This window comes from Antedon bifida, chromosome 5 (assembly GCF_963402885.1).
Source record: "Antedon bifida chromosome 5, ecAntBifi1.1, whole genome shotgun sequence".
Taxonomy (NCBI): Eukaryota; Metazoa; Echinodermata; class Crinoidea; order Comatulida; family Antedonidae; genus Antedon; species Antedon bifida.
The window spans coordinates 5,467,910-5,489,739 of NC_136230.1; the positions used below are offsets into that span (position 1 = coordinate 5,467,910).

At 34.9% G+C, this 21,830-nt stretch overlaps 3 protein-coding genes across 4 annotated transcripts in view; 1 reads left to right on the forward strand and 2 right to left on the reverse strand.

The window, feature by feature from the left end:
- LOC144842111 (uncharacterized) overlaps nucleotides 1-11,302 on the reverse strand; it is a 61,155-nt gene extending 49,853 nt beyond the window's left edge. Inside the window, exon 1 of the mRNA XM_078698487.1 lies at nucleotides 11,293-11,302. The gene's annotated coding sequence lies outside the window, so the exon portion shown is untranslated. The remainder of the gene's footprint in view (nucleotides 1-11,292) is intronic.
- The window catches only part of LOC144842102 (uncharacterized), a 63,883-nt gene that overhangs the window by 24,523 nt on the left and 17,530 nt on the right, over nucleotides 1-21,830 (reverse strand). For both annotated transcript variants that reach the window (XM_078698468.1, XM_078698467.1), the window contains exons 20-40: nucleotides 12,372-12,540; nucleotides 11,604-11,664; nucleotides 11,345-11,411; nucleotides 11,154-11,181; nucleotides 10,831-10,886; nucleotides 10,664-10,720; nucleotides 10,213-10,290; nucleotides 9,860-9,997; nucleotides 9,520-9,703; nucleotides 9,077-9,261; nucleotides 8,685-8,805; nucleotides 8,146-8,255; nucleotides 7,611-7,808; nucleotides 7,152-7,265; nucleotides 6,610-6,723; nucleotides 6,054-6,147; nucleotides 5,720-5,794; nucleotides 5,427-5,479; nucleotides 5,028-5,247; nucleotides 4,194-4,358; nucleotides 3,645-3,859 (exon numbers count right to left, since the gene is read on the reverse strand). In XM_078698468.1, coding sequence (XP_078554594.1) covers nucleotides 3,645-3,859; nucleotides 4,194-4,358; nucleotides 5,028-5,247; nucleotides 5,427-5,479; nucleotides 5,720-5,794; nucleotides 6,054-6,147; nucleotides 6,610-6,723; nucleotides 7,152-7,265; nucleotides 7,611-7,808; nucleotides 8,146-8,255; nucleotides 8,685-8,805; nucleotides 9,077-9,261; nucleotides 9,520-9,703; nucleotides 9,860-9,997; nucleotides 10,213-10,290; nucleotides 10,664-10,720; nucleotides 10,831-10,886; nucleotides 11,154-11,181; nucleotides 11,345-11,411; nucleotides 11,604-11,664; nucleotides 12,372-12,540 — 2,502 coding nt within the window. The remainder of the gene's footprint in view (nucleotides 1-3,644; nucleotides 3,860-4,193; nucleotides 4,359-5,027; nucleotides 5,248-5,426; nucleotides 5,480-5,719; nucleotides 5,795-6,053; nucleotides 6,148-6,609; nucleotides 6,724-7,151; nucleotides 7,266-7,610; nucleotides 7,809-8,145; nucleotides 8,256-8,684; nucleotides 8,806-9,076; nucleotides 9,262-9,519; nucleotides 9,704-9,859; nucleotides 9,998-10,212; nucleotides 10,291-10,663; nucleotides 10,721-10,830; nucleotides 10,887-11,153; nucleotides 11,182-11,344; nucleotides 11,412-11,603; nucleotides 11,665-12,371; nucleotides 12,541-21,830) is intronic.
- Nucleotides 13,388-21,522, forward strand: LOC144842103 (uncharacterized). The gene is made up of 6 exons (XM_078698469.1): nucleotides 13,388-13,406; nucleotides 13,827-14,458; nucleotides 14,898-15,524; nucleotides 15,752-16,378; nucleotides 16,716-17,327; nucleotides 17,458-21,522. Exons 2-6 carry the CDS (start codon nucleotides 13,847-13,849, stop codon nucleotides 20,647-20,649), a joined length of 5,670 nt encoding a protein of 1,889 aa, XP_078554595.1. The 5' UTR covers nucleotides 13,388-13,406; nucleotides 13,827-13,846; the 3' UTR covers nucleotides 20,650-21,522.

The window sequence follows — 21,830 nt, forward strand, 5'->3', positions numbered from 1 at the left end:
CTTTTTTTGTCAAACTAGTTTGATAGTGTAGACAGAGCTTAAAGGGGTGTAACAAACTTTTTTTTGTGAATTGTGTTAAGATATTATTATTATTATTAGAGCGTTTTCCTTCGTTAATTAAATTACTTATTATGAAGTTTGTATGTAGTTATAAGGATGTAAAAATTATAATAACAATTAATTTAATTTAATTTAAACTGCTTATGAAATTGTTATTCAGATTGATTTAAATAAATTACAAATATCATTTCTTTATGTTTGGTTATATCTATGTCCATGTAAACTTTATATGCAAGTTTTAATTAAATCACATGGTTCTATTGCTTCTGTTGTAGCAAAGTATAACAACATAAATATTATTATCAGCTATTAAATACCAATACTGTGAGATCAAATCATTATAAAAAGGAAGAAAGTGGTGTTATAATGATCCATTGAACAATATCTATATCACCTGAACTACATACAATAAGAAAATGACAATACACAAAATAATTGAAACGAAATACTGTAGGTATGGTAACTGTATTATGATCCTCAGGGATTTACACTACTGTAATAACATTCAAGATCTATTCTATATCTACACAATTTTCTATTGTGTCAAAGTTCAAATTTTATGGATGAGAAATTTCTACAACTCAAACAATGCCAAATGTATAGTGGCTGTGAAGCTTAAGTAGGACTGCGAGAAACTTACATCAAGAAAATAAGGTAAGTTGTAAACTTAAATAGTAAGTACAGGATTGCTGATGATTTAAACTATATTTGTTACTGTAATTTAACAATGGAGGAATTACTCCATGTTTTAACACAATTGAAATTGTTCGCCTACTGTTGTATTTTTACAGATGTCAAGTCAAGAAGTGCAAGGTACTTGTTGTCAAGACCATCCAGACCACACAGTAGAAAGATTTTGTACAACTTGTACTAAAAGTGTATGCAAGAAATGCGTTATGAGTTGTTATAAAGATCATCATGATATTATAAAGATGAGTAATGCCATAGAAGCATTTAACAAACAAGTAACTGAAGTGATCAGGTCAGCTGATGATGTCAAGCAAGAATTAGAAAATACACTTGACTTTATAGTGAAGGACCAATCAGACTTTGATTCACATGTAAACATGATCAGAGACGTTATTAAAATGCATAAAGAAACAATTATTTCTAAGGTTGAAGAGGAAAGCAACAAACTATTGTTGGATCTTGAAAATGTATGTAAGCAAAAGAATGATGTCACTGACGGTCAAGTGAAAGAGCTAGAGTTACACCAAATGAAAGTGCAAAATTTGAAGAAGTCAAGTTCAGAAATGATGGACCAGCCAAAAAAAGCAAAAACACTTGATGATTTCAAGTCAGATATAAATGCAGTCAAACAAAACGTAAAGGAAATGAATTCCAGATATTTATCTTGTGCAAATAATCTCAATCCGAACTTCACATTTAATACAGACCTGGATGATGCTCTCACAAAAGGCCTTGGTGACATCACAAGTATTGATAGTAGGTTCATCATTGACAACGATGATAGATCTATTACAGTATCAAAGGGACAAACATTTGAAGTGAAAGCAGAAAGTCTGGATAAAAGTGATACATGTAAAGTAGCTGCTACTCTGATAACTCCATCCGGTGAAAAAACTGCCACTGAGGTAGAAGATATGGGAAGTGGAGAGTATAGAATAAAAGGAAGATGTGATAAGGAAGGTGATTGGAAGATGGAGATCATTGCTGGAGTAGCATACTTTAAAGGTTCACCAGTGAATGTCAAAGTGGAGCCACTAGGACTTGTACATACCATTGATAACATAAATTCACACAAGAATGACAAACACGGGGTAACAGATGTATTGCTAGATTCTGATGGTTGCATATTAGTATCCGGCTATTGTAACGAGTTATTGAAATTTACCAAATCAGGTGAATTTGTTGCCAATATTCAAGTAGCACAAGATGCCATGGTTGGTAGAATGCATAACATGGGTAATGGTCACATTGTGTACAGTGATGTACAAAGGAAGGTTGTTGTGATGCTTAATGATCAATTTGAAGAGTGCGCTCAATTTGGTAAAGGAATATTAGAATGGCCAAAGGGATTGACAGTAAACAATGAAACACAAGTTTTGTATGTTATAGATAGTAAAGCTAATCGTGTGTGTAAATTTGATATTGATGATGGTAGTCTGCTGGGTAAGATGGTTGTAGAGGATGGAAATGACTTTGATTGCCCAAGTGATGTGACTTTAACCCGAGGAGGACATTTACTGGTTACTGAATGGAGAAGAAGTAGAATACACATGATCAATGCAAATTGTACCTTTATTAAAACACTTGTAAGTGAAGGTGAAGAAGATGGGAAAGTTATCCACCCCCGTGCTATAGTAACAGACATGAATGAAAACATAATAATATCCAGTGATAATAAACTACAATTATTTGACAAAAATTGTGTTTTTTCAAAACGAATTGAAAATATTGATGATGGATTAAAAGCTCCAGTTGGAATCACTGTAATTTCCAACAGACCACAAACAATAGCAGTAGCTGATCAGAAAACTAACAATGTTAAAATATTCAATTACTAAACAGTCTACATTAAACCTGTATATCTATATTCTTTATATGGATTACATCTGAAATAAAAGAACTATTATTATTACTAGCAGGTACCCGTCCAATGGAAGGGTACCATGATAAATTAAGTGCATACATGTTATAGAAATGGATGTGTATAGCCTATGGCACGTCATATGCAGAGTCTAACTACAAATACGCTTATTTATATTATAATATCCTGTTTCATATTATAATATCCTGGATTTATAAAGCACTTTATGTTGTAAAACCCCTGTAAGCACTGATCATACGTAGAAACTGAGGGGAAAAAACTAAACCCAAACCGAAGTATGGGGATCGCCCTTGTCGGTAACCAGGGTTCGGTCTAAATTGAACACCTTCTACCCTATAGTAAAGAAACTGAAACTCATAAAGTGAATAGGTTTACTGTATTCTTAAGTTAGGGAAGACAGAAAGTTTGTTTCCCTGTTCATGAATATTGTACTTTGATTGATGTATTATATTTTCGTATATATTTTTCAACAAATAATGGGCACATGAGATTACTATACCTCTATCTGGTTCGGAATTTCTGTTCAAATGTTTAATATATTCTTTTATATTAAAATAGTCATTGTAGCCTTCTACTGCTTTTGTGTTTTTTGTGTGTTTTTGGAATTCAATCTTTCTTCTTATTGTGAATTTTAAAATGCTTCTCTTTTACAGCATACTATTCATCAGTTGTTTGTTCAGAATCCAAATGATACATTGGGTTTTTTAATCATTACAATAAGACATTGCCACAATGTAAAGTTTTAATAAATGATGTGAGCATACCGTATATATGAACTTTTAAACATTTCTAAACTCACAAACCCAGTGTAATATGTTTGCACATAAGTTAGTATTTCGATAATAAAAACAACTATAAAAAGTCATATAACAAATTTAGAAACATGTTACTGTTGTTACAGGGTTTCGACTGTTTATACATATTCCTCAAGAAACTACTCGACTCAACTTCAGATTCCATTCTTCATATTGGGCATAAATCTGTTTATTCTTACAATCATCCTTCTTCTTACCTGTATAAATAAGCTCTGACACTCCTAGGCTGCAGTTGTAAGGCTTCGTTACAGTTTACAATTGCTTTACTGTACCGTCCCTTCATGCCATAATATGCTGCCCTGCTAAGGAATGCTTGGTACAGCTTAGGATTCAGAGCTAAGGCACGATTGAAGTCCAAGATTCCTTTTGACTGTTTCAGCTTTGTCCGAGTTAATCCTCTTTGGTAGAAAGCCTATAAATATCAATAATAGGATCACATGAATATATAACAAATTCCAAATGAGTTTAATTTGTGTATCAAGCCTGTAGCTAGGAATGTTACAGGGGACTTTTCCCCCAAAAAAGAATGGCAAAACTCAAGAAACGATTGCTTTAGGCCTAGACTATATGAAATTGGCCTGCTAGCAATAAATTGTCATGAGTTAGGCCTGCACTAGTAAATTTGTTGCTGTTTTTTAGTTTGAAAAGGGGACTTTGATGGGGTTCACTCGAATCATACTGGCTACGGACTTGTATATATTTTAAGAATCATATTAACTTGCATAAATAAATACAAATTGACATACCTCTGGATACTCTGGGTCAATCTTAATAGCACTATTAAACGCTTCATAAGCCTTAAGGTGATTGGGTATTTCAGTTTGGCACTGACCAATCAGGAAGTAGACTTCAGCTGCTTCAGGTGGGTACACTTGCTTGTCAATCAACCAAGGCTTTTGTGGATGACACATCTACAAGAAAGATACAGTAATTTGAAAGATAAAGAGCTACTGTTTTGCATAGAAATAATATCTATATAAGAGAGAGAGCTTGCACGTTTGTTCTTTTGTACTAATCTTTGCTATAGCCACATCCATATGAATCCACTACTACTACTACTGCGTCGAGCTTGCTCGGATTCTTTTGACTACATCTTTCCAGCGGTCTCTGTTCATCATTGCTCCTGGTAGCTCTGCAATTGTATGGCCGGAGTCTGCTACTAATTGGTCAATTAATGATTTTGGGGGCCTGCCTGGTCTTCTTGCCTCATGTGATGGCATCCAGAGCATAAGTTCGCTTATCAGTTCACTTTTGTTGCGGAAAGAGTGTCCAACAAAGCGAACTCTTCTTTCTTTGATGACATCAGTGATCTTGCGAAGATTCCCGGAATGGTCTTGGGAAGGTTTTACAACTATTTTGAAAAACTGGAGCAGATACCTTTCCAATAATCTTTTGCGAATAATATCTCTATTACAGTAGAACTCCTCCTACTAGGCACTTTCCCGTGAAACAAACGAAGGACAATAATATTTTACAAATACAGCCAACCACTATTCAAGAGACACCCCAATGAAGAGAACACTTCGTTGGGTTCTAAAAGGATCCACCTTAATACAGGGTTTCACTGTACTAGTATTTACCATCAACTCCAATGCCTTTTCTAGGCTCTCTACAGCCTGTGAGAACCATTTAGCTTTCATCTGTGTCTTGCCCAGCAGGATAAACAGAGGAGCAGCCGGCTTCAGTCTTGCTGCTGTAGACAGCGTCTCTATAGCCTTGTTGTAGTTGTGAAGAAATGACTGAACGGCTGCTTGCTGTGTTGGGGACTGGCCTAGCCCATGACCCAGTTCAGCTGCATGTCTACAAATAACAAATTAAGCAGGTATATGAGGTTGTAGACTAGTTGTTAGACACATCTTCAAAGAAGTTGTGAGAACTAAACTAGTTTTAAAAAGTGCTTATTATTTTTTGTTATATATTTTTCAATGATCTTTCAATTTATATGAATAAAATTAATATTTAAAAACACTGTAACTTACTGTACGCAAAAACTGGCCAGTTCAAAGTTCTTCATCTCAAGTAGAATTTCACCCTTTGAAAACAAAAGACCAAATGAAGGTCAATGTTATATATCACACAAAATGAGGGTCAAAGGTCAATACAAAACCAAAATACAGCGCTCAATTACGAGATGCGTAATGTAGGCAACCTCAACTCATATATGCCATCTCTTTCAATTACACAATGCAGTATTGCAGTAAAGTATTACAATCAAAATTATCAAATAGATACTAATTAGATAATAATGGATACAGTATTTTCGTTCTGTTACCCTGTACATATAGTAGTGGTGCTGGTCTGGTCGGAGATGAATTGCTTTGGTGTAGTCCAGTAGAGCATGTTTTAACTAAAACAAAAAAAGTAAAATAAGTTGTTTTGAAAATTAAATTATTATCCTTGTATATTTAACATATGCCCATCATATTCATAGTATGATTGAATTGTATGGTTAGTGAAAAAAGAGAATTTTCAGTTATAAAAAAGTTGCAGAATAGTCTAAAATAAATATTAATTTCTAATAATTTCTAAATATTGATTCCCTAAACCATAACATAACCAGTAAAAATGTGATTTTGCCTAAAAAAAAAATCAAAATATTAACATACCTCATGAATGCGCTGGTATGCCACAGCTCTACATACTAGGGCCCTGACATAGGTCGGGTCAACCTTAATAGCACTGGTAAACTTCTGTAAAGCCCTTTGAAAGAACAAATAAATAAATAGGGGTGTCCACTGAATAGGGGTTAGCAGTAGTGTTAAAACATATACTTCCTCTCATTAATTTCTAAAGAAAGTGTCCCCTTGACAGAAGTATCCTCTGTATAGGGGTGTCCCAATGGAGGGGTTCTACTGTATAATATAAAACAGTAGAATCTCCCCTTTGGAAACACCCCTATAGGGAGACAATTTCTTATGAAACCTCTGACCAACCCCTTTGCAGGGGGAACTTGTGTCCCAAAGGTGTCCCCTTAATAAGGTTCTACTGATATTATCATACACAAGTTATTCAAATACAGATGAAAGCAAAGATGCTAAGTTATAAACTCAAGCCTCTTAATAATATGTCTATTTTGGGAGTATGTCAGTGTATGTAGGTAGGAAAGTTGACAATATACAGCACTCAATTCTAAGTTTGAATAATGTAATCTCAATCTCTTACTTGTAATAGTTATTTAGCTTATTCATGTAGATGAGCCCCAAGTTGACGTGAGCAGCGGCCATGTTGCGATCCAACTTTAGTACACTCTCAAAGTCAGTCATCGCATCTTCACATCTGAAATAAGATTGGAATTTCTTATGCTTTAGTTCAATCCACGATTTTATTAAAAAAACTTCTTCTATAAGTTCATCACAACCATATTTAAAAGAACTGACCACAAAACTATTTTTATTATTATTTTCTGTTATGACAGTTTGAAGACATGTCTCCTGGAGAGGCCAAATAGCCACATAGTTGTTAAGGCTAGTGGCTAATAAAGCGGTCTCCTCCTTAAATAATCACAAAGACAAACATATACAAGATGCTCTACACAAATAAATTTATAGGAGTTGAGTTCTTTTGTCATGAGAAAAAAATGTTGGCATTTGACAGGATTTGAACCCTGGACCCTGGGATTGGCAGCCGAGCATTAAAACCACCAAGCTATCTATCACCGTCAAGATTACCACTATACACACACCTAGAGGATAAACTCCATTTACCTGTTAAGTTCCATGTACAGGATTCCTCTATGCATGTAGGCCATGATGTTATCCGCAGAATCATCCAGAAGAAGAGATACGCTCAAGTCATTCAAGGCTTTCATTGGAAGACATCTAAAAGAAAAAGAGATAGTTGTTAAACAGAGACTTCTCTTAAATCTTTTCTTTAGGCGCTGTATACACTATCAAACTAGTTTGACAAAAAAGTGTGATGTGTCCAAATATGGTAGTGATATTCCCAAATATGGTAGTGATATGACATCATCATGTTATATATGAGTACATGACATTTTTTGTCACATAAAGTTTGATAGTGTAGACAGAGCTTTCAGGAGAGGAGTAGAAAAGAGTTGTGAGTTACAAAACTGCACTAGGTCAGGATTGAACATTGAACCTTGGAATTTGAAGGCATGCAAGTTAACCACCAAGCTACAGCTTCACTACTATATAATCACTTGCCTTCTAAGAATACACCCTCTATAGAAGAATGGAGCACTGCACTGGGGATCAAGATGGATTGCTGCAGACAAGTCTTCTACAGCATTGCTGAACCTGCCTTGCTTAGCGTAGGCCCGCCCTCTATACAACCTTGCTAGAGCACTATTAGGCTCCTGTGCTAACATGTCGGTAAAATCTTTTATAGCTGCCATCCAATTTCTATGAAAAAAATATTTTACAGTAATATAACATAGGATAACGAAAATCAGAAGTATTAAAAAGATTAAACATACAATAATATTAATATATTTGTTTTCAGAAATAATAAAATACTACATTTTGTTATGACATTAGTTTGGTGTGCCAACATTTTTTTAAATTATAATAAATATTAGTATCTCATAACACGAACTCTTTGTATAAAGCTCTGTTTACACAAAATGTGTCCATATATGGACATGAAGATGTCACTACAGTACTATATTTGAGAACATCACACTTCTTTTGTCAAAATAGTTTGATAATGTAGACAGAGCTTAAACTAAACTAGCCTTACTTATTGACATTAAACTGGTATTCTCCACGTTTTAAGACAGCATCCGTCTTTGAAGGCATCAATCGACTGACTTCCCGATAGTCTTCTAGTGCTAACAACATATCACCTCTCTGAAGGGGATGGAATATATAGATGATAAATAACATTTTACTACATAGATGTATAAACTGTACAACTAGAGTGTCAACTCTAATATAATAACAGTTCAAAAGGAAAGAGAGATCATCCAACCAAAAAAAAAACTGTACTCTATTCTGACTTTTGGTTTGACATGGTTTTCATAATGTTTTAAATACATTTATATTAATTAATATTAATATGGCAGCCATTTTGAAGTGTCCTAACTTGAAAAGCCCTTGTTGCTAAGACTTTCTAGATATACTACTTTACTTTACTTTATATGTACTTGTACAGACATAAATTTAAATTTGTCGTTGGAATTTAATTTTACTTTTCAGCAAAAAATAATTGTTTACTTAATATTTATTTAAGATCTAACCAATGATTAATAATTGTGTGTTGAGCTAGGCCCTACATACCTGTTCATACATCTGAGCCCTCTTGTAGTAGGCTTCATGGTCATCAGGGTCCAGCTTAATAGTCTGACTAAAGTTCATGATGGCCATGGTCAATTCACCCATCTGGCAAAATATCTCAGCTCTGAAAAAATAATTGTGATTTTTTTAGTGGTGTAACACACAAGGCAAATGCCCCTGGATTAGCACTCCTAAGGAGCCCTCCAATGCTGGGTAGTTGCACTGGACTGCTCATGCTCTGGGGCCCTTAAGCTCTCGGTTTAGCCGTTACACAACTGGATTGTTTCAATTGTTCCTATCATTTTTATGCTTGCATGCGTCTTGGGTGGAGAGGCGGTACAAAAGTTATTCAAACTCGGACTCGACCATTAATAGACTTTAAAATGCATTATTACCTTGATTTATATGCTCCAATGTGGTCTTTGTTCATCTTTAAGATGATGTTTAGATCTTCCAGAGCTTTGGTGGGTTTCTTTCTCAGTAGGTAAAGAAGGTGACGATGCCAGTAAGCATCCATTAGCTGCGGTTCAAGGTCAATAGCCTGGTTCAAATCTTGCCACGATAGTTTTAGGTCGCCAAGCTGAAAATGCAAAAGATAATAATATAGGCAACTTTCTTAAACTCTGTCTACACTATCAAACTAGTTGATGTGATGTGCCCTATATATGACACTATATCACTACGATATTTGGGCATATATCACCACGATATTTGGGCACATCACACTTTGTTTGATAGTGTAGACAGAGCTTAAAGCAAAACATAACTGGAATTCAGAGGTTTTTGGAAGTTCTGTGACTTTTCCATGAATGAGATAATTATCTACCAGGAACAATACCTTTCTGTAAATTGCTCCTCTTCTACAGAGATCAAATGGTGATGGATTGTCTGCCATATCAATGATCTCACAGAGTCTCTGCGCTTCCTCCATCAAGTCTTCAATAGCAACAGCATCTATATCTGGTAGGGGATTGATGGTATCAACAACATAACTAGAAGCACCACTTGCTATAGATGTTTTTCTAACAAAATAAAAACAAAATAAATACCTACATGAAAAAAAATGTAAAAATAATATTTTTTAAATAGGCTTAGCAAAAATAATGCAAATGATTTTGCTTAAAGTCATTTTTCAAAGCAAATTTAAGGAATAAGTTTATGTGGACTCAAAAACGTACTTCTTGATATCAGGTTCTTTGGTATCAACACTGGAGAAGGTTGATTCTTCATCACTATCAACTTCTGTTGGTGGAAACACCTCATCGAACCAATCATTCCAAATGTCTCGAGCCCATTCCCGTATGTCAACGTCAGGGCTATAAAGAAAAACAAAATGACAATATGTATTTACTTCTGTGTTAAACTGTATTCTTTACTTCATGGAAAGCTTAAAGAAAAAACATATTAGGAGGACACCTTTCATACCCACAGTTGTTTGTTTCATGGGAAAGTGTCTCTTTATTAACAAAAACAAAATGGTAATACAATTTTAGGGGACACCTTCCAGATTCAATAAATTGTTATATCTTACCCAGCTTTGTTGTTCACCATATACTCATCGAAATTCAAGCCGCTGGGAAGACTATTCCTTCTCTGGGATTTAACACACCTAAAAATAGAAATGGGTTTAATAAATATATTTGAAATAAAAGTACAAAATGTATTAATTTGGAATAAAAATATAAAAAACATCTTTAAACATATTATTAAGTCCAAATTAATTTAGAGATCAGTGGCCTTATTTACCAGTCACACTTAAGTGACATATTTCCCTTGAATTTAGAGATTTCACTTAACTCAATAAATAAGTATTTCACTTAACTCAATAAATAAGTATTTCACTTAACTCAATAAATAAGTATTTTCCTTAAATTGTATTCACTTAGATTGGAGATTTTTTTAATTTTAAGGGTAAGTGTTTAGCCTAAATGTGAATGGTGAATACGGCCACTGGCTTACGGCAGTGTTGGTACAGTACTTACGGAGGAACTCTGAACTCGTACTCTAGCGGAAACTTGAACATTGGAATGCTTTCTGACCTATATAATGAAAATCATATTAATATTATATAAAACTGTCGTATAAACAGATTTATTTCTTTGTTTTGCTATAATTATCAATAATGTGGAGTGTATACAAAGAAACTTACCGATGCAATTGTGCTGGATACTGATTTAAAAACCTTTGAATATCTTCAAGTCGTTTCTGAAAATCAATTTGAAATTGATAAAATATACTTTTAAAACAATCGGAACATTGAGCTACTATACTATAATAAATGGTATACATCCAGTGGCATATCGACTATGAGCGCTTACTGGCTAAGCCCCATAAGCTCCGGGCCCCTGAGCAGTGCCCAGAGGAAAAAACAGGAGTTCCTAAACCAGGGGCCTCTGCGTTACGCCACTGAATCCAAGTGTAAAAAATGACCTTGATGGAAAAGGATTACTGTAAGTAAATCAGTGTACTTACAGGATCAACTATTTTCTTTGCCTTCTTTCTGTAAAACAAAATGGTTTTAAACATCATAATAAAAAATCGTTTAGGAATAAATGTTGTCACTTGATACTAGTGAGTTCAAAGTAATTTCTAATCTTTGGGACATTCCGACAAATCGTTCAAGCAAGCTATGATAAAAAAAAATTATATGATTTTTATCTAACCTTTTTGGATAAAGAATGTACTTCAAACCTGCTGCTCTTGCTTGTTGTGCAGGAGTTTCCTCTGAAACTAAAAAACAAAATAATTTTCTTCTGCAACATTTATAGTCAGAATATAATATGTATTTATCAATTAGTTTGAAAGTGTGCATGACTAGGAAATGTTCAATAGCCTCATTAATACAGATGTCATATTTCATGAATATCAAAATAGAAGACTGTTGACTTGACGTTTCTAACCAATAAGATATTGGTCTGATACCTTTAGTTGAGGTCTGTAACACATCTTCTGAAACAGATTCCATTCTACTGCTATCAAGCATCTGAAATTTAAAAACAAAAAATTGTCTACAGCAATGATATGAGTTGTATATACAGTTCGTTTATTTAAAAAATTGGAAATTATATTCTTTGCCATAATGTTTAAATGTACAACCTAACTCTCTACCCATTTAAACCTACCATTACCATACTTCCTCAATCTCTAATCTCTCCACCAAGTACAGTAGAACCCTCCATTGGCACACCTTTATAGGACAGGAGTCTTGTGAAACTAACAAGAGGTTTATGTTTTAACACATACAGCCTCTATTCAGGGGACACCCCTATTCAGGGGACATCTTTATTCAAGGGACACCCCAATTCAAGGGAAAACCTTATGAGGTTAGATTCTCCTTGTGAAACAAACAAGAGGTTTATGTTTTAACACATACAACCTCTATTCAGGGGACACCTCTATTCAGGGGACACCTTTATTCAAGGGACACCCCTATTCAGGGGACAACCTTATATGAGGTTAGATTCTCCTTGTGAAACAAACAAGAGGTTTATGTTTTAACACTTACAGCACAACCTCTATTTAGTGGACACCCCCATATAGAGGACACACCTATTCTGGGGATCCCCTATATGAAAAAAGTCTTCTTGTTTTAAAACTTACAGCCTCAATTCAGGGGACACCCCTAGAAAAACTTTAGTGGGTCCCAAAGGTGTCCCCTTAATAGGGGCTCAACTGTATTCAGAAACTTACCGATTCTCGCTCAATATCATCAATAGATATATCATCATGCTCAAAGCCTGCCTTCTTAGTTTCGTTTATCTGCTGTTTTTGGTATTCCATTTCTTTCATACACGTCTCAAAATCGGTTGGAACAGCGATACTCATCTCATCTGTTAAATCTGGAGCTGAATTTGATCTCCTGTCATTGATAAAAAAGAAATTCTTTTTTTTTTAAATAATTAAAAAACAATTTTTTCTATTAAAGATGTATTGTCAACCAAAAACATGAAAAATGAAGAATAGACCATTTTGTAGTTTTATGTAAATCACTTATGAAAAAACAAATGAAAAAAAAAAAATGTTTTTACTTAAAAAATGACAAAACAAACAGTGAAATTCAACCAACTTTAAATAAAAATAAAAAATATTTTTTCAGGGGGACATAATCTTTGGGGAATAGGAGTATCATAAAGAAGTAGGCAATGAATAATGAAAGCCCTGTGGCCATTTTAGTTGGTTACAATATTTGAGTTGTAAGAAAGAACAGAAGAGAAGAGTAACCAATCTACCACTGAACACAATGTGTGTATAAATAACATTTGGAAATATACTAGGATTGAATATTTTCCATGTTTAGAAAGTGTAACACTGTATTGCACTTTTATATTGAACAAGGCTGGATCATTTGATTGGTCACTACTTCCTAGTAGTCACATAAATTGTAGGTTAGGTTACACTCTAAAACTGTACTAAAAAAAGTGCATTCCAATTACAAATATAACATGTGTTTGGGCCAATAGATAGCTTGTTTGCATGTGGATTAAAAATAAATGCGCAAAATATATATTACCTATTTCCATCCCCTAAATATTTATAGTACAGTACTTGGTTTTGCATTCTGTGTTTATATATTAGACTCAATGGTACTTACAACCTACTTAGTTTACAACTAGCTGCACTTTTGAACAATTTGTATAAACAAGGCAGCAACCTTTTGAAAAATTAATATTTTAAAGTAACCATCAACCAGTGGTCCATATGGCGCGACAGCGGTGATAGCACAAGGTAAGGCATATGTTTTCTCTTCCAAAAATTGTTATATTACTTGCTTAACAAAAATTTTAGTTTAAAACAAGGTTTTTAAAAGCATTTTTCAGACAGCAAGTATACAATTTTGCGAACTATTTAGAGTTGTTGCATTATAAATAGTTTATTATTATTATGTGGACAGAGGAGAGGACACTGACGTGTGACTCTTAAGCTTTGTTCCCAAAAGGACGAAACATAAGGACATAACACGAGTAATTTGACCTACTGTATCTTACGTCCTTGCATTTCTTCGTAGTGTGGGAACTAAGCAATAGGAGAAGCATGTACAGTACACTAGTTGAGTGTAATATCTCCGTCCACAGAGCATGAGTAGTAACAATTGAAAGGTTGCTATACAAATATACATTATCAATAATATTATTCTTTTATATAAAGTGGTAAAGAAGTGGTAAAACATGGATGTTGCAAAGGAAACGGCGTTCCTCCTTAAAGGCATACAGCATCTAGATTCCACCAACGTACTGCCATCAAAGTTATCTCTTTCTAAAAATGCATTTCCTCTGGTAAAAAGTAAACAAGGAAAGATTCTAGCTGCAGCTACACAATACCAGCAAGGTAGAGTTGCCTGCATCGGTCATGAACATCTAGTTAACAAAACCAGCAATGTGGATGACTTCCCTCGATTCCTCTGTAACATCTTCAACTGGCTTTCCAAAAAGAAGAAAACTCCCAGAATTGGACTTCTAGTCTCAAGTGGTTATCAAGGATTGGAAGAAATCCTTCTGGATGAAGATTTCATCCTGACATACTCGACTCCTGATAAACTGGGAACTGTGGACGTCATCTTTGCCAACTGCTATTCAAATTTCGTAGAGCAGGAGTTTGAATTGTTGAATCGATTTGTTGCTGCTGGCGGTGGTTTGCTAGTTGCTGGTGAAAACTGGTACACAAGATCCATTCATGCTAATGATATTCTAATTGATTGTGGAATCAGTATCACTAATGAGCAAGCCGGTGGCAATCAAGATTACCAACCTCACTCATGGTCCGATCAAACACCAGTCAAGGTAGGCATAATATAATCACTTTTTTCTTTGCATAATAATTATTATAGTATGCAATTACAATTGATATTATATGTTGAAAATATAGAAAATATTATCATAAACATTTCATTTTATGATGACCTTGACATACACAGCTCTAATGAACATTGATATTTTCGGCTGGGTCCTTGGACTCCACTTTTAATAAGTAGCCATTTGGAGTATCATCATCACTGCAAATATGGTAATGCAGATAATGGAACAGAAATGGTTCTGGTAATCCTAAATATATTCTTAATCAACTTTGTTTTTTGTGTACTGTATATTTGCTTTCATTTGCTCATGAAGAACTGGTAAACAAGTTATTTCTGTTACAAAAATAAGATATTGTTACACTGTATATAAAAAGGATAAAAAGGTTGAAAGAAAAAAATTGAATCATAAGTTTCTCATCTTTTAGTACAATCATGTATTGGATCCAATAGAAGCCAACAACTTTCTTTGGAAAGATATTGAAAAGTTAGACACGGAAAACGTACAACCATCAAAAATCAAAATATCTGGAGATGCATTTCCTGTGATCACCACCAGAGAGAAAGACATCATAGTTGCAGCTAGTCCATATGGTGATGGCAAAATCATGGTCCTAGGTCATGAAGACTTTGCTGCCATACAAGGAAAGAACGACTTCCCTTCGTTTATGATCAACATCTTCAGATGGATGACTCCGACCACAGACATCAGCAGACCTGTAAGAGTTGGGATGTTGGTTTCAGGGTTTGACCTACTCTACCACAATCTTCAATATTATAAGTATGAAGTTGGCTTGATTGCTGTTGAAAACCTAAGGAATGTTGATATTGTATTCTGTGATTGTTTCACCAAGTTCACTGAGTTTCAACTGGCTATGATTGAAAAGTTCTTGTCTGCTGGTGGAGGGATGGTTGTAGTAGGACACAATTGGTTCTACAAAGTCGACCATGCCAACCTTGTTCTGTTTGACTGTGGTATTGAGATAACCACTACAATGGCAGGTGGTAATCAGAGTTTTACGCCAGAGAACAATGCTTTCAAAGGAAAAGATATGGTAAGATTAGTGTTTACAGAAGTCATTTTGTAAAATCTGAATAAAACTGTCAACAAATAAATTAACTTAGTTAAAAGTTTCATTATTAATGCAATAAATTACTGCTGTACAAGTTGCAGTATGTGACGAAGAAAAGATTAAATAAATAATATTGTGAAATATAAACAAAACAGATTTTTTAAACTTTTATAACATACTGTAATTGTTAAATTTCTTTTTTATTTTAGATTCAAAATCAAATTAATGAAACAGAAGCAAGAGATTATATCATGGAAAATGTCAAATACTTGAACCTTAGCAACAACCAACCATCAAAATTGGAGCTAGTGAGTCCAGCAGTTCCAATCTTAGAGAGTAAACAAGAGCAACCAATAATTGCTACATCTATATGCGGTGATGGCAAAATTGTAGCAGTTGGACATGCCTCCTATGTCAACAAAAATTCAGCTGAGGATGATTTTCCTGTTCTTGTCAATAACATCATCAAATGGCTTTGTCGAGGAGTGAAGAGAGATGACATCTACATTGGTTTGTTAGTATCAGAGGATTACACAGAACTGGAAGTAAACCTTAAAGAAGCTGGACTGCATGTTATTGATGTGACTGTGGATAAACTTCAAGCGACTGATGTTTTATTCGCAGACACCAAGAAGAGGTTTGGTGAAGATGACCTTATGAAAATCTTAAACTTTGTCAGCAGTGGAGGAGGGCTACTGGTTGCTGGAGATAATTGGTATGAAGAGAGCAACTACTGTAATAACATCCTTTTTGGATGTGGTATTACGATCACTAATGAGTATGGAGGAAGTGAGGCTAGGGTCTACAATGTTCAACCAACAAGAACACCAAGCAAGGTGAATAAATATTATTTTAAATTTCTATGTTTCTATTGTGATGGCAAAAATGTTATTTGGGAGCTTTCGATTTAGGATGACTAAGGACTGACAACCAACCTAGGTCAGGTCAATCGATGTGTCCTGGACATCATAAAACCTGTGTTGAAGTGAGGAGCAAGGACACATACACACGTTCTAATATTCCTGCACAATGAACTAACATTACTTAGTTTGGGTTGTCAGTCGTCAGTAAAACGAAAACTCTCTGTTGTATAACACGAAATATGGCATATATACTTGAGTATTTAAAAATATTATTACCATGTATATATTATATATATTATTTTTTATACAGGCAGAAATCGAAAATACATATGTAGCTCATACGAATGCACTTCTACGAGGTGTAAGCCGACTGAATGGTGAAGGCTCTATTGCATCTGTTCTAGAGCTACAAGAGAATGCGTTCCCAATAATAAAACACAATGATGATGTCATCATCGCTGCGTCCATAAAGGGGAAAGGAAGAGTTATTGTAATGGCTCATGAATCTTACATCAACAGGAAGGTTAACCAGGATGACTTTCCTCAACTGATCACCAACATGCTAAAGTGGGCTTCCGGTAAATCCAATGACTACAAAGTTGGTCTTCTGATTTCAAATTACTATAAAGGTTTGAAGGCATTTCTGAAAGCAGAAGGCATCAACTACATTGACATCAACACAGATGAACTGGATAGTGTCAATGTTGTCTTTGCCGACTGCTATACCAAATTTTCAGAAGTAGCACTTGCAAGAATACACTCGTTTGTGCAGGGAGGATCAGGACTGATAGTTGCTGGGAACAACTGGTATACCAAGAGCACTTACGCAAATAATATACTATTTGGCTGTTCCATAATGATATCCCAGAAGTGTGGAGGGTCAGTAAACTGGATGAAACCACAGACATCAGACACTGTTGATGTAGGTTATCTTTTTTTTTCTTTTTATCCCATAATAACCAAAATATTGCATTTTAATTTAAAGAATGGTTTTCTCAAAATAAAGTTAGTTATGTTCAATCTAAAATTAAAAAAACATTTTGTAATTTCAGATACCTGTTCTAAGTGAAATAGAAGAGCGAGCTGGAATACTTAGACATGTTAAGCAAATTTACTCTCGCTCTAAAGTTCCATCTATCTTGAGACTTGCTGGAGACGCATTCTCATTGGTCAATATGGGAAAAGGCAAATTTGTAGTTGCTGGTTCATCCTATTCTAAAGGAAGGGTAATAGTGTTTGGCCATGATGAATATGTTAGAAGAATAGATAGTGTGGGTGACTTCCCTACATTGGTGTGCAATGCTATTAAATGGCTAGCTAAGAACAAAGAGAAAATTCATGTTGGGTTCTTAGTTGAAAAGGGTTATAAAGATCTAACTATCAATCTGGCAACAAACGGTTTTGGAGTGTCTGTTATCACGACAGATGATTTGGAGGAAGTTGATGTTGTGTTTACGGATTGTTATAAGAGATTTACAAAAGACCAATTAGTAAATCTTCATACATTCATGGAGAATGGTTCTGGTATGCTTATTGCTGGTCAAAATTGGGAATACAAGACAGGTTATGCCAATGACATCCTTCAAGGTTGTGGGATATTTATCACTGACCATTATGGTGGTACCGGTCAACTTTATCTCTCCAACAATCTCAGAAGTGTTGGAGATCTTCTAAAGCAGTCGTCTGATATTCCAAGTTTTCCACTTGATGAGGTAACTGCTAGGAAGGTGCTGTTTAGAGATGTTAGGAATTTAGTTGTAGGTAGCATTCAACCCTCTGTCTTAGAAGTATCTGACAGAGCATGCTCTCTTGCAGAGACAGAAAATGGTGACATCATCATTGCTGCATCTACTCTTGGCCAAGGGAAGATAATATGTATTAGCCATGAAGCTCTTGTGAAGGAAACCGTCACTTATGATGATTTTCCACTGTTTGTTTTAAACGCATTTCGGTGGTTAACAAATGAAAAGCCAGCACCTAATATCGGGTTTCTCGTCTCAAAAGATTACAAAAATCTTGAAAAGCACTTGAGTGAGAACAAATTCAATGTCAGCTTCATGACAACTGACAAAATACACACATCTGACGCTATTCTGGTTGAGTGTTACACAGAATACAATGAAAGCAGTATAATCAATATCCAGAGCTTTGTAAGAGGTGGTGGAAGTCTCTTAGTAACTGGTCAGAACTTTCAGTTCAAGACACTATTTGCAAATGATGTCTTACTAGGATGTGGAATTGAAATAACTACCCGATCTGCTGGTAGTAATCAAGTGCTTTTAGGCACCAGTGAACCAGAAGTATCCCTAGAGAGTAAAAATGCCATCTTTGATAAAGAAATGGTGAAAAGAAAAATCCTGAAGTTTGTGAGAAAACTTGATGCAACAGGTATAGAACCATCAGAGTTGAAGCTTTCAGGTGAAGCATTTCCTCTTGTGACCAGTCGACAGAATCTTGTAGTTGCTGCAGCCGCCCCACTTGGTAAAGGACAGATAGTAGTCCTTGGTCATGACGAATTTGTTAAAAAGGTTGGAGAAGGTCCAGATGATTTTCCTCTTATGATCAGAAACATTTTTGATGAAATGATTTTAGATGAAGAGGTTAGGAAAGTTGGTATGCTTGCTTATGTTGGCTATGGTATTCTGAAAGGCAATCTTACTGATGCTGAAATGGAAGCAATAGAAATAAAAACAGATGAATTAAATTCTGTGCAAGCCATCTTTGCTGACTGCTACACAAGGTTCGATGAACAACAGTTGCTAGATATCTATAGCTTTGTTACAAATGGTGGTGGACTACTAGTTGCTGGAGAGAACTGGTTCTTTAAACAAGAGCATGCTAACGATATCTTGCTTGGTTGCGGAATTAAAATTACAAACAACTTTGGAGGTGGTGATCAAGTGTATGAACCAGATAATACTGAAGTAGCAGACATGGTATGTAGTTGCAAATACATGATGATTGATGCTATGACATCTAAAGATGCAATTTTAAGGAACGTCACACTGCTTGATGGAAGAGGGTGCGAGCCATCGGAGTTAAAGCTTTCGAAATGTGCATTTCCTTTGGTAAGAAGCAAGCAAGGCAAAGTGGTTGTTGCAGGTGCACCATTTGAACGAGGTCAGATTGTGGTGTTTGGTCATGAGTCATTTGTAAAGAAAACTGGAGAGGCAGATGATTTTCCACTCCTCTTGCAAAACATCTTCCACTGGATGGTGCGTGGGAAGGATCCCGCTACTATTGGATTACTCTCTTCACAAGGCTACAAAAGTCTTGAGGATAATCTAAGTGAAGCAGGCTTTCAAGTTGTTACAATCACAACAGAAAGTTTACATGATACAGATGCTATCTTTGTTGACAGTTACACAAGATTCAATGAAAAAGAACTTCTATCAATTCATACATACTTAAGAAAAGGTCATGGATTGATAGTAGCTGGTCATAACTGGTTTTCCAAGAATGACTGGGTCAATGATGTACTCCTAGGAAGTGGAATCAAAATCACAGCTGACTATGGTGGTGGAAATCAAATCTACGCTTTGGAGTCAAACTTCGAAAAGGAATACCCGATCATTCTGGAAGATGAATATGTCAGTGAAGTCTCCACTAAAGCGGAGCTTTTCAGAGGAATCCAACGTTTAGAAGCTCATCAGGTTGAGCCATCAGCAATTAAAACATGCGGAGAAGCATTTCCATTAATCATGAGCAAAGAAGGAAAAACCATTGCTGCTGCTGCACCATGTGGTCTTGGAAGGATTGCTGCTCTCGGTAACGAAGAATTTATAGAACGAAGGCAGAGTGCATGGAATGACTTTCCAAAATTTGTCAATAACATTTGCAAATGGTTAGCAAATTCACATGGCCAGAAAATTGGTTTTCTGGTTCCCATCACTGGATACAAGAGGTTTAGGAATAACCTTCGTAGTGCAAGATTTGTTGTTTCACCTATAACAACAGACCAACTGTCAACAGTAAACGTTGTCTACTCTGACATCTATACCAAATACGATGCCAAAGAGCTGCGGAAGATCAGAAGTTTTGTGACAAACGGTGGCGGTTTACTGGTGGCAGGACAGAATTGGCATTTCCAAAGAGAATTTGCCAATGATATTTTATTTGACAGTGGAATCATTTTTACAAAGTCACAAGGTGGAGGAAATCAGGTTTATGTTCCCAGAATGCCTTATGTCAAACCATCTGAAAATATGAGCATACTTAGAAGATTATTCTGTTGCATGATGTAGACATTTTGTTGTTAATGAGCTTTCAATTCGCGGCGACAAAAAATCCACTCTAGTAACAAGTCTGGTCATCTTATTTCATGTTAAGCATGCAGGGAGGTTGGAATGTACTTCTCCACTTTATTACTCATCAAGTTTTGGTGGTTACTAGTTCCAGATGACGACTGACGACACATCCATCAAAATTGGAAACTGCCTATTAATTATAATAAGTTGTAAAATAACAGTAAAAATTTACTATTATAGAAACATAAATACTGTTAATGATTGAATAAGTATCTGAGTATTATAATGAATATGTGATCCTAACTATGACCTATATATATCCTATAATATTCACATTTTTCCTCAAATTTGTAAAATTAAATAATAAATATCTATATTGTAAATATTTGTAAATTACCGAGTACATTTAGTACTGTTATGATTTCATTCAATGAGTTAAATTAGCTTAATTATATTATAGATCTAGGAGGTTTGGTATAAATTGCAAAAATGGGATGGGATGGGATTTTATAATCTTATAATCAGATAGCACTAACAATTGACAAAGTATATTATAGCCTAAATTAGGGATGGAGTTTCTGAAGGATTATTGTACTCTTAGTAAATTACTGTAGATAGCAATTTTAATTTAGTTTACTTGCTTGACAAGTACAGTATAAGAAAGACAAAAACACAAAATATTACACGATCCACGACGCAATTAAGGAAGAGACCTTGTTGAAATAATGTGAAAACATGCAATTTCACAGCATAAATGTACTGTACATCGTATCAGACCATTCAAATTAGAAGTCTGTATACTGTTGTCTCATGCGACGATTCAAGTAGGAGTTTTCAGTAATTGTGCTGGTTATGTTTATACTGTCATTGGTACTGTAAATCAATTATTGTTGAATAAATAAACAATTATTAAAATATTTTGTTTATGGATTGGATTATTTTTCTAGTAGTCATTGTTATCTCAAGCAATGAGAAAGTTCAGAAAAAAATGAAGAAAAAGACACCAACAATAATTAGGCCTACTTATAGCAGCTATTACAGTAGATGATAAAAATAGTTGTTTATGATAACGATTACAATTGTTGATGATAGTTGATGATATATGATGATTATTGTTGTTGATGATAGTTGATGATGCTGTTGATGGTGATGTAGTTGATAATATTTACCGGATGAGT